This window comes from Carassius auratus, unplaced genomic scaffold (genome assembly GCF_003368295.1).
Source record: "Carassius auratus strain Wakin unplaced genomic scaffold, ASM336829v1 scaf_tig00000272, whole genome shotgun sequence".
Classification (NCBI taxonomy): Eukaryota; Metazoa; Chordata; class Actinopteri; order Cypriniformes; family Cyprinidae; genus Carassius; species Carassius auratus.
In genome coordinates, this window is record NW_020523288.1 from 363,156 (window position 1) to 376,239 (window position 13,084).

The window sequence follows — 13,084 nt, forward strand, 5'->3', positions numbered from 1 at the left end:
CTGCTAGGACCAAATCCATTAACATTGTCATATACATTACTATGCTGAAATCCTCAGAGAGCTCTCATGATAGAACTAATGTTAATTAAGTTTGATCTTTTTGTAAAGTGTGAAAAACTAAGTTATGTATTACAGCTGATGTTAACATCAGTTTATGTGTATCACTAATGCGATTCATTGTGAAGTGGACAGAAAACAATCACAAGAAGTATAGTTAAAATATATTTTTAATTATTGCTGATAGAATACCTAATATATCACTGCTTTACAGTACTGCTCAATTTTATTCTGAAACAAATCTAAATCATACTACTGTATTAATGGCAGAGCATCTCTGAAACAATTTAAAAAAAAAATTCCCCTTGATGAATAATAAAACACTCTAACAATTAAATATTGCTGTTACTGTATAAACAGTAAGTGCTTTCCTGTAGGTATTTCAGCTTTAATACATAGACATTTGACTGACATTCACCCATTGCCATAAACACAAAAAAGAACCATGATGTATTTCCCATTAAATAACATGGAGTATAGTACAATTCTGTAAAGCTAGAAATAAAGCGCGAAATAGAGCAATCAAAGACAGACTGGGATGAAGAGGGAATTAAATATTCTCCCATTTGTCAAGTTTAGTTAACAAACCACTGTGCAGCTGGGACTGCCATTGTTATTAAGCACCATATATAAGCATCTTAAAAACTATTTCTCATGTTAAGTAATAATATTAGCATTTATGACAAAAACAGACAGTTTTAGAAGATCAGAATCAGGTTTCTTGTTATCAACACTGCAATGTAAGCAATCGCCAAGATTGAGAACAAACACTGTGTGATATTTCAGTAGCAGTTTCACTGGGAATGTTTTTCTGAACCAGTCAAAAGCACCATGATCAGAAGGCAGTGGGAGGGTTGTGGCATGCATACAGCTGTTTACTTGAAGGATGCACGGACTTTGCGTCCCTTGAGAGGTTGAGGAGGTCTGAAGTTGTCAACCATGCAGGAAGGTGCCTCTCCTTCAGATGTGAACAACAGGCTACGGAACTTAGCCATCTGAAGAACAGACAGACAGAGAGATTATTTTCTCTTGGATTGTGATGCTTAGTGTGTTATTGGCAGTCTTGCAGAGCTTATTTACACCCTTAATTTCCTATATTTAGGTTCATGCTCATTCATAGAGCACATGCCAGAATTCCCGTGCAGCCTTTAGACTGTTCTGACTAACCACTGGAGACTAAAATAAACTCTGCAGGCTAACAGCACTGTCTACATCAGGGGAAGTTAATGTTTTTTTTTTTTTTTAAAGCATAATATCACTCTCATGATTCTGCTAAAGCAGCATATTCAAAACAAGCTTCATAGCTTCTTAATAATTGTGTTACATTTCTCCAGTCTTCAGTGTCTTGAGATCCTTCACATATAAACAAGTCTAGACGGAAATGAGGCTAATTGATCAACAGTAATGAATATTATGGGTGTTGGTTTCCATCTTAAAGGCACAAGCCTGACTTAAATATAATATTAACTGTCAGGCAAGCACTTTATTTAAGATAAAGTAATCTTATAGAAGCAGAAAAATATAGGGCACTGACCCTCCCAGTTTAAAATTAGGAGTGATGTTAAATGCTGAGACACCATATGTGTTATCGTGCTAGCAAACCTACAAAGCAAAGCAAAACTCCAACTACAACTACAAAGCAAACCGTATTTGTTTTGGGTATTTATTAACTTATCAACTCAATAAGTAGCAAAAAATAAATAAATAAATAACATATTACCATAACAAATTAACAAAACATATGTGGACATAATCGAGTTATAATGACTCAAGATAACATAAGATTCTAAAAATATGGACTATAGGTGTCTGTATATAATTGTAACTGCACAAATGAAAATGTTAAATCATGCATAAAGTACGATGATGACGTACCTGAGCAGGACTAACACTGATTGGATCTTTCAGAACAATCCAGGTGACACTCTCCAGTAGAGGAGGTGTGGTCAGAGACCCCTCATAAGTCCAGAAATCCAGAGAGGCGGGCAGCAAGGTTTTAGGATCAAAGTTGGTAAATGTAGTCTGTCTGCCCTGGAGAAGAAACAGACACATTGTAAAACTGTATAAAAAATAAAATGAAATAAAACATCTGAGGGCAAGTGGTAGGAGTAAATATCCTACATGAAGATTATAATTAGCAGCTAGTATGTTAATACCTTTGATTTGATGTCATCAAGAGCATCTAACACTTTCTGAAGTCTTGGATTGGCGGGACCAATCTGGTAAACAAAAACCCCTTTTAGATCATTTAATCACTGCAAATCCTGAAATGCTTTTGGCTGAAATCCTGACCTTGAGAAAAACTCCAACCACAGCAAGGCCATCAGGCTTACTGGCAGCTTCTCCAAAGTTTGGGTACTTAGTGTTCCAGTGAACGAGATGAAGCTTTAGAAAGGAAGAGACGTGTTATGAAACATTCATTATATGCAAAAAAAACATACTGAATTAGCTAAATATCCCAAACATGTTTAAAAGAGAGGATTAACAAATTCATGAGAGAACGTCACCAGAGCATTCATAAGCAGTGGGTGAGCTATAATTAGTTTTAGGGGAGAGGCATTCAAAAAATTTGAATGACCTGAAGTACAACACAGTAGAATGAACGTTTCTTCAGTTGTAATGTGGTACTGGGAGTGATAGTCTCTTTACCTCACAGGGGAACTTGGTTCCAGCAACGGTGTGCTCTGAGCCCTTGTCATCACTGCTTCCCCAGTGGAAATGGAACTGTCTCAACCTGTATATTCCAGTGACGGGACCTCCAGCCAGAGCTACACACACAAACAATCATTTCAGTTGTTTCTTTAACAGCGCTAGTCATTATTTCAGATTCTATCTCATAAGTATTACTTAGCGATGTGAATAAAATATAAAGATAATGTAAGATATATACACTAATGCATTTTAAAACATATTCAAAATATATTTTAATTAAATATATAGGATATATTGCAAAAGTTTGGAATAATTATGATTATTTTAATGGATTTAAAAGAAGTCTCATATGCCTACCAATAAGGGCTGATTTTACTTGATCAAAAATATCGTAAAATAGTCATATTGTGAAGCATTATAACTACATTCTATTTTAATTACAATTTTAAATATACTAAAATACACAAGAGTTATTTTAAATGTTTTTTACTGTCGTTTTAACCAAATAAATGCAGACTTGGTGAGTATATGAGACTTCTTTAAAAAAATATTTTCCCTAACTTCTGTGTATTAATACTGGCCAATATTACAATTCTGTATTACCTTTTTGTATGTGCATAAACATCCAATGTCAACTGTAATGAATTAATACATTTAAATCTCAAATATCAGATCATTTGGTACAAATATAGATATTAGGCATCCTTAATGACATGGAACCTCTTCTTCTTTTTTGGTAGACTGACAGATTGCCTGTTAAAAAATGTTAATGTGAATGGACTACTTGAGATATTATTTGAGCAGTTCAGTATTCACTACCTAACATATTCAATAGCTACTTCTTTCTTTTTTCAGCAAGCATTCTGTGTGCAGAAACTGTTTAAGACTCATTTTCTATTTTCTCTATACAGTGGTGTTTCTGTATCACTGTTAAAATGTTTATTTTCAAAGCATATGTGTAAGTCTTGAAATTGCCATTAAAATTTAGCACATGTTGCTCTCATTGACCAACCATGGCATACAGCACTGATATGTGGCTCTATTTTTTTTCTTATAATAGAATACATTAGCACTTGAGTACACAGTGCTTTAAGTGTCTTATTTCCACTTTCAGAGGAAAAAACACATCCACATACACATCCACTGCCCACATAACAGTTTTACAGCATTTGTTGATTCGGTATAGATGAATTAAAGAGTAAACTGAAACAAATTTCAGTCAGAGATAAAGTTCTAGTGTAGGCTACAAGGACACAATAAGAGGAACACACAATGTTTTTATTGTTATCTTTGCTGCCTGAGATACAGATCTCAATCTTGAGTTTCGACAACTTGAGCAATAAAAACTACCCAGAAATACTGAATAAATTAAGTTAGTAATAAATGGATAGAAATATGGCAGGAGATGTGGTGATGGAAGAATTCAGTAGCTAAATATTTAGCTGTTTATATACCATCCATAATGATTGAAAGATTTAGATGCACCAGTTCTTTTTCATTTTACCACTCAATATGCAATTAACTTTATTTATTTATTTATTATTATTTTTTTGCAGTTTTCTTTTAAATACTTTAATTAGGTTCAAAGTCAAAAGAGGAATATGCTAAAAAGGTACATACATTTGCCCTGTGTAGCCAAAAAATGTCACTACCAAAATCTGCTGAATTTTGATGAAAACTGTATGAAAACAGGACTATGTAAAATACCAAATAAGTGGATCCTTTAACACAACAACAAGATCCACTTATTATTTTGTACATTTTGTTCATTTTCTGGAGCACCCATAGTTACGACTGTGAGTACCTGATGCCCCCTTGGTCAAGATTCTTTAAGAGGTTTAAAATAAGAAACAACAGCTATTGAAATGCAGTAATATACTAACTTGAGCTGTTGTTGTCATCAGTGAAATCCACTTGGAATGAATGGCCATTGTTGAGGATGCCCTTAGCGGTGGCAGGGTCATACTTCAGTTTGAGTTGCTTCAGAGAAGGGTCATTTTGTGCTTGGGTGGGTACGATATCAATCGGAGACTGCCTGGCTCCGTTTGCAATGGGAAAGCTTGCTGCCCACTTTTCTGGCCCTGATATGATAAAAAGATGAAACGCGGAACACAGTTAGATAAAAAGCTTGTACCTAGATAAACAACAAAAGTGTGTTTACATTCCTTGCAAGATTCAAGATCAACAAATATACACCTGAACCAGTGGATACATGCAGTTGCTACTTCAATAAGCTTTTTCAAGCTTTGACTTTTGTTGGTGCATTTGACCAGATTATTTTATTCATGTTACTGTCTCTTTCTTTCTTTTTTACTATATTTTACATTTAACAGACCAACAAAAAATTTTGTTTACAGTCTAGTCTGCAACAATTTATCTCACATTTATCTCACACACACACAAACACAAAAAGGACAAAAGCTGTTACGGGGACAGGACCCTTTAAGGTGAGACACTGCAGGCAAAAACATTGTTTTTTCAAGCACCTGTCAATTTTGAGATTTTGGGCTTTTTGGTTTTCCATAAAGTGCTTTTTCAAACTAGTGGAAGGAAAACATCCAAAAGACACTGTTAAGTGTTTCTTTTATAGCACTTTATCTGTTTGTGTCAATAGATTTCAATTACAATACATATTATTAAAGGCCGTTTTCTCAAAATGAGTTTTTTCTTCAACACTGAGCCATAAATCTCCACTTCAGTAGCACTTACACACACCAAACTTGACATTTTTATTCCTGTCTATATTCTGAAGGTTTTTACAGCGGGATTTGTTCATATATATTTTCCTTGATTATATACAACATTTTATTCCCCCAAAAATTGTGAAAATATATTGTTTTCTGGCTGTTCAAAGTATTTTCTGAATTATGGCGTGACAAAAAAAGATAACCAGAATTCCCTCTGTAAAAACATTTGACTTAAATATGTCAAAAAAAAAATTTAACAAAAATGTTGAACTGACTTCATCTAGTGTTCAGATTTTTGTACTAGACATTTATGCAAATTAGCACATATTTCATTAAATAATGCCTCATTTGCATATTTAAAACTTAACATTTTTGAAAACTTGTAATACAAAAAATCAACTGGGTAAGTAAGGTGATAACTTTAAGTTATTTTTTTTTTTTTTTTGCCCTATTCACCTGCAGTGTCTCGCCTTAAAATCGTATTTCCCCCTAAAGGGAACAAATTAGTACCTTAAATGTACATATTAGTATTTAAACTGTACATATTTATATGTAAATGGTGCACATGAGTATCTTTTGAATTGGTACTGCTCAAGTAAATTAATAAGAGTGCACTTTGCTTATATTTTATTTCTGTTTTAATAATCATTTCTCCCACAGAGTAACCTAATAAATCATAATGCATCAAGATATCTGTTCTTTGATAACTTTTTAGCAATGATCACATTAATTTAATTCTAATGAATTAGGCTACTAAAGACTAAACTATTCATTTAGTACCCTTAAAACTGCTCTTACCGTCATTTGATCCATAACCCCAAGCGTGAGACATGATTATTTGTGTCGTTCAGTGTGTTGCACTCCTCTATTTGTAAGACCTGGATGCTAAATACAACTGCTGGTTCTTCTAAACTATGTTAGCCACAGAGGTCCCCTGCTGGTTTTGGTACCTATTTCAACCCAGTGGGCTTGGCTACATCTCAGAGTACCACAGGAGGAGTCAGTCAGAGAGTACTTGGACAAATCAAAAAATCGCACCCCCCGTCGCTTTAATTCGCACGCTGAGCATCGCTTTGCTCCGTTTGCTGCTGCTGCACAGAGATGCTCGAGCGCCGGTGAACAGACGGGATGCGGACATTCCACGCGGCTGATCCTCTCTGTTTTGCATGCGTTTAAGTTGCTTTTGAAACCATCGAAGCCATCGAAGAGCAAACCTTTCCATTCGTGGTTTTCTCTGATGATTCAGAAACACACCCGTTATCTGGGCAGCGATACATGTTCTCTTGACCTTCTTCGTCCTTCTCCGATGCTGTGTGTAGATACGCTGGCTGTAGCGGGACGAACGTGCCCCGATGAACTCTGGATTTTAGTAGCTTAATGACTGATTTTGTAGCCAGTGGTGCTGTTTAGAACGTTGTTTCGATCCACATTTCTAAAGAAAACAAAAACAGCTGCAGTTTATTGTCTACATCTTTTGGTACCCATTCAGTAAAGTGCTCGGCGCTTATTTAAAGGGGCCACTACTGCGCCAACAACGTTTTGTGAGAGCTAAAGTAACTCTTGCTTAGCCTTTATGTGCTCGTTGCTTGTGTATTGTCTAATCAAGGTGTAATGTACATGATTTTTCTTAACAGATTCTAGTTACTTGTTGATTATAAAAACGTATGGACTTTATACATTGTTACTGCACCTGTGCCAATATAGGTTATCATGTTTGTTTGTTTTTGGTCTGTCAGGGATTTTTTTCCAGTAGCTATGGTAACGGGTTTAATAGCAATTTGTAACCGTCAAACCCAAGACATTTGCCAACACTCGCGAGATAAATAAGCAACATAGCTTCAAAACAAGCCCAATATATATATATATATACAATTTAAAATAATTGTTTTTAAATTTATTATACTTTAAATTATCATTTATTTCTGTGATGCAAAGCTGAATTTTTAGGATCATAATCACATGATCCTTTAGAAATCATTCTAATATGATGATTCATTATCAAAGTTGGAAACAGTTCTGCTGCTTAATATTTTTTCAGAACATGTGATACTTTTTTAGGATACTTTGATGAATAAAAAGTAAAAAAAAAAAAAAAAAGCTATGTTTTTAAAATATAAATATTTTGTAATAACAATATACACTAGGCTACCGGTCAGTAATTTGGGGTCAGTCATTTTTTTTTTTTTTTTTTTTATTCAATACTTTTATTCAGCAAGGATGTGTTAAATTGATAAAAATTGATAGTAAAGAAAATATATTATTATAATTATTATTATTTTTTTTAATAATGAGAAACTTTCTCACAGTAATGGCTTAATCCACACAACAACAACAAAGACTTGCACACACGGCAAAGCCAAGTAAGAACACCGCAAACATTGCTTGTTCTGTTATCTTAAGTAGTATATGATGCTATAATCTGTAATTAAATAACGATTTCAGATAAATTATCTGCATGTAGTTGTTCATTTGTAACACTGTTACTCTGCCAGATAGTTATGGCTTCAAACATTCCAGACTAATATTTCAGTTAAGAAATCCAGGCATTTTATGAAGAAATGAAAGCCATTACAAATATAAACTTAACTTATAGATGTTCATTTCGATGATTTATTAGTTTTATTAGCTGTCCCTTTCATACATCACATGCATACAATGTTTATACAGTAAGGAATCTCATTTCAAAAGCACAAAGCATCGTTGTTCGTTACCACAACAACCTGGTCTTTAGCATCCCATTTCTTGCAGGACAACTCTTTAACGTGAAAAATGCTTAACGTGGCTTGAAGTATAAAGATTGAACCAAATTCAGTTAATGAACATCCATATACAAGCATTCAGGTGGACCCAAAATATGAATGCAACACAAAACTGCAACGCTTGTGCATTTTCTATTATGGTTTTCTATAGGAAAACACTTAACGTGCAACTTTGGGTGTTGTGTTAAAATTCTGGGCTATTATTCTTGTCTGTACGCATGATCAATAATATTGTATCCTGAATTTGTCATTGTGCTTTAATCCACATTAATCATTTTTTTCACGTTCACATATCCTGCAAGAAGCGGTGTGGGACACTGAAGCAGATAGCCTGTATTCTTAAAATGTGTGTGATTTTTGTTGGAATGTATTGTTATATATCTGAAGCCATGGACTATCATGCCAGTAGAGTAACTTGTTGGTAAGTGCTACAAATTAACAAAAGACTACATACAGATAATCTAACTTAAATCGTTATTTAATGACAGATTATAGCGCCACAAAACTGCTTGTCCCCACAGCCATGTACAGAGTGTTTTTTTTTTTTTTTTTTTTTTTTTTTTGCAGTCAAAATCAGGGTTTTCTACCATTTAAATTACAAAAATGTATTCATAACTATCAAATATATTATATAAATGGCATAATAAAATAAAATGCTCAATAAATATTATAATGAAACAGTAGTCCCCAGGATTTATGTCACTGGTGTTACCATTTGACACAAATCTGTTATTTTGTAATAAAAATCACACTGATTACATCACTTGACCCATGTTAAGTCCACTGTTTCTTTTCAATTATCAGAATTTTCTCATTTAACTCACAATTTCATATGAAGATTTTAGATGATGTCACTGGTATGACCTATTTATTGTTAGGGAATTGTAAAAAAAAAAAAAAAAAATATATATATATATATATATATATATATATATATATATATATATATATATATATATATATATATATATATATATATATATATATAATAAAAAATGGATTAAACTAAGTTAGTGAGTATGCAATGATTGACAACATATGGTTCGATACCTTACAGCAGACATTTTGTAAAATGCTTTTTTCATGAAAATTGTCACTAGTGTTACTGTCACTGGTGTTACCTTCCTTATGGCTAACACCAGTGAAGATCAGTATATCAGGTCTTATATCACTGGTGACACATTAATTATAATGGTAACTGGTGGTACCATACTGTTTTTTTTTTTTTTTTTTTTTTTTTTTATAAATAAAACATAATCTCCTTATTTCTTGCATTTTCATATTTTTTCTGCAACTCTGACTACATGTGCTGAAAAAAAATATCAAGAAAACATATTTATTTATTGTATATATATATATATATATATATATATATATATATATATATATATATATATATATACATATATATATATATATATATATATATATACATATATATATATATATATATATATATATATATATATATATATATATATATATATATATATATATTGACAGAGAAGGTAACACCAGTGATTAATTTGGTCTTGAAATAATTGCACAAAAACGCTAAAGATAAAAAATAATTAAGCTGTCATTTATATGAATTCATAAAGTCAAATTAAATACATTTTAAGACATTTTGCCATACCAAAAGTGGACGTTTCTGTAGAATGACCCATTACGAGAAAAATTCTCATCGAGTTTCTCAATATAATGAGACACTAAGTCATTATTACGAGAAAGTTTCTCAATATAACGAGATATTAAGTAATAATTATGAGAAAGTTTCTCATTATTATGACTTACCGAATAATATTTTTCTCAACAGTGGCGGAAACGGGCTTCCATAAAAAAACGCAACTTTACAAAAAAATAAATAAAAAAAGAAGACGCCCAAAGTCGCGTATAATACCCGTACTTGGCAACTTTTACATCGTTTGACTTCTCTTCATTATTCAGTTGCTGTCATCTGGTGGCTGAAGTAGGAAAAGTAATTTGAAAGCTCTTTCTCAATTAATTGTATTGACCTAATTAACTTCATTTGCTCTGTTATATTTTGTTTGCTTTATTTTTATTTTGTACATTAAAACAAAATGAAAACATAAATAAGCAACCATTGGCGTTGGACTATATATATATTCTAATTCTAAAAAATATATATATTTTTGTGATAATTGCTTTTGATAATTTGTCACTAAGACTGTCTCTTAAGACGTTTCTCAACAGCAGTCCTGGAGACCTGCTGCTCTCCACATTTTGTATCTCTTATCATACCAATTGTGCAGAGCAGTGGGTTTCCAGGACTGCAGTTGAGAACCACCATCTTTAGAGCTAGTTTGACTAGTTAGCAGTTAACCAAGTGGTAATCCAGGGGTTCGCAACTCTAGCCCAGGTGAGATTAGCACTAACTCTAATCAAACACACTTGAACAAGCTAAAGTTCTTTAGGATTGCTAGAAAGATACAGACCGGCGAGTTTGATCAAGGTTTGGAGCTATACTCTGCAGGAAAGTGGATCTACACTTGAAATACTCTGTGGTAATGATCTTACTTTTCGGATTTAAATTAGACCTACATTTTTAAGTAAATGAAAAATGATGTTTAATAAAATGCACCCGGCCACTGATGCTTTAAATGTGTATTTGATTATTCAGACCACTAGGTGTCAGAGAAGAATCATATAACATATAACAGCACGTGGAGTTTATGGTGTGTGTGTGTGTGTGTGTGTGTGCGCGCGTGTGTGTATAGATATTTATAATCTCTCTCTAAATATAAATATAAGTGTATAAATAAACTCTGATACATCTGTTCATAATTAGTCGAATGATTAGTAAAGTTAGAGTTAGGTTAGTCAATCGTAATGGTAAATTAGTAATGGTGTATCTCAGTTATTTTCATTTGAGTTTTCTATCAATTTGATGCAGTACAACAATTCATGTGTTTTAAAGAAAGGGTTATACTATATAGATTTATGTAAATTATAAAATGATTAAAATTAAGTTAAATATTTTTTAACAGACAACAATAACTGATTAAAAAAAGATCAATAATAATAATAAGATTATGATTATTATAATAAGATATGTGATGCATTAATAAATATTCTGATTTCAAAAGATCACATGATTAAATAAAAGATATGTGATGCATTAATAAATATTCTCAGTTTAAAAGATCAAATGATTAAATAATATGATGGTTAATTCTTATACAGATGGATGATGGACTTGTCATTTGTGACATATTATACTATTACGTCAGTAGAAATTATATATTAATTTTTTTTAAAGCATTTTAAAGAGTGCTTTTGTGGCATGGGGCAGGGTTTTACCTTCAATGCGAGAAAGGAGAATGCTCATCAAGCTGCTATGTGAATGCTATGAATCAGCAATGAAAAGAAGGAAAATGAGCTCCTTTCATGCCAAGGATGTAAATTTGCATCCGCAGGATCAAATGCATGCTGAGTCTAACTACGAACAAGAATGGAAGCAGCAAAAAGAGTTTATGAAACCTATTATTTGGTGCTGGTAACTTCTATGGTTGGATGCAAGTGACTCTGTGAAAAGGCCAGATCATTTTCACCTTCTACAGACAAACTGTGCAGGGTTCCCCCCTTTCACAAGCAGCATCATGACCCCTGATATACGCTCCGTTCAGCCATTACTCTTTAAGAGGGAACATGTGACCTAATTGGATGGCTCCTTATAATTAATGTTATTTTGATGCCAAGTCTTGCATGTTTTACAGAGATTTTCTTTAGCAAAATATGTTGGTGTATTTTTCTTTATTTACTATTATTGTTGTTATTGTTTCAATTTCAAAGGGCAAGTTTAATGCATTTTTATTTTCATTTACAATGTTTTTGAATTTTTTGTATCTTAAAGGTTATTAACTATCTGCACTGTAAACTAAATATTACAGGCACAAAATCTGAAAACGGGCAAAACTCTACTATAATGTTATGGTAATCACCATTATTTAATTTATTAATATATTTAATTTATATCTCTATTAAATCAAAGACTATAATAATCCATATTATAGAATAGTAGTAGTAGTATTAGTAGTGCTAGTATTTTGCCTTGACTTTAATATATGCTAGGCTAACTGAATAATGGTGGTGATCAACCTCATGTCATCCTTTAGTTAGGCTATATATGATTTCACATTTTGCCAAATAAAATGCTAATTCAGGATTTAAAACATCTGGTCTGCATGTAACGTAATTGATGACAATAACTCTATTCTGAAACACAAGAAAAAAAAAAGAAAAAAAGATGAATGCTAAAATTATCAACTTGATTCTTGTAATTAAAGTTGGGCGCTGTGACTACGTAATACAACCATGGTTTGTGAAGGAGCGTATCCGGTTGGCAAAATCTAAAGCCTGGATTGGATTACCAATTGACTAGAGTACCAGAACAACGCCAGAGTATTATGATAATGGGTTTATGAACCAATATGTCAGGGGTTTAACAGCACTGTGCTCATATTATAATCCAAATGTCATTGCCAGGCCAGTGTATTTAGAATTTAATTAGCACTCTACCTATAACTAATGCAGACACTGATCAGAACGGGTATAATGAGGATATTGTCTCTTTTCAATCGAATGAGAAATGTACATATACATGCTAAAATTATTAGGCATTAGCGTATGCAATAATAATTGTGCATACACTGATGGCAGGTTTTTAGAACTGATCAGTCTTTCAAATGTTACTTCAAACCTTACATTAAATTTCAAATCTTGAGAAAAAATGACACTATTCTTTTATGATTTAACTGATGGGCTTCAGGGGTATGTGTTTTTTTATTATTATTATATTTTCCCCAGGCAGCCCAGAATCAGCCCACTGAAGTCCACTGGCCATACTCCAGGACGCGTTTTGCCGGTGCTCCGGTATCATCGACCAGCACACGTCCCTCCGCTGCAGAG

General features: G+C 32.8%; 1 protein-coding gene across 2 annotated transcripts; it reads right to left on the reverse strand.

The window, feature by feature from the left end:
- Positions 1-226: 226 nt before the first annotated feature.
- On the reverse strand, positions 227-7,135 carry LOC113068972 (carbonic anhydrase-like). 2 transcript variants are annotated; one of them, XM_026241935.1, is made up of 8 exons: positions 7,087-7,135; positions 6,195-6,828; positions 4,593-4,790; positions 2,707-2,825; positions 2,350-2,442; positions 2,214-2,276; positions 1,933-2,088; positions 227-1,052 (listed from the first exon to the last, which is right to left on the reverse strand). In XM_026241935.1, exons 2-8 carry the CDS (start codon positions 6,226-6,228, stop codon positions 933-935), a joined length of 783 nt encoding a protein of 260 aa, XP_026097720.1. In that variant the 5' UTR covers positions 6,229-6,828; positions 7,087-7,135; the 3' UTR covers positions 227-932. The 2 variants fall into 2 exon arrangements, with proteins under 2 accessions (XP_026097720.1, XP_026097719.1); XM_026241934.1 differs by lacking the exon at positions 7,087-7,135 and having other exon boundaries at positions 6,195-6,945.
- Positions 7,136-13,084: the final 5,949 nt, after the last annotated feature.

Coding starts and splice junctions, on each gene's coding strand:
- LOC113068972 (XM_026241935.1), bottom strand. CDS start 6,228: ATGTCTCACGCTTGGGGTTATGGATCAAATGACG. Junction 2,443..2,706: donor GAACCAAGTTCCCCTGTGAG/GTAAAGAGACTA, acceptor TCCTTTCTAAAG/CTTCATCTCGTTCACTGGAA. Junction 2,277..2,349: donor TGGTTGGAGTTTTTCTCAAG/GTCAGGATTTCA, acceptor TTTGTTTACCAG/ATTGGTCCCGCCAATCCAAG.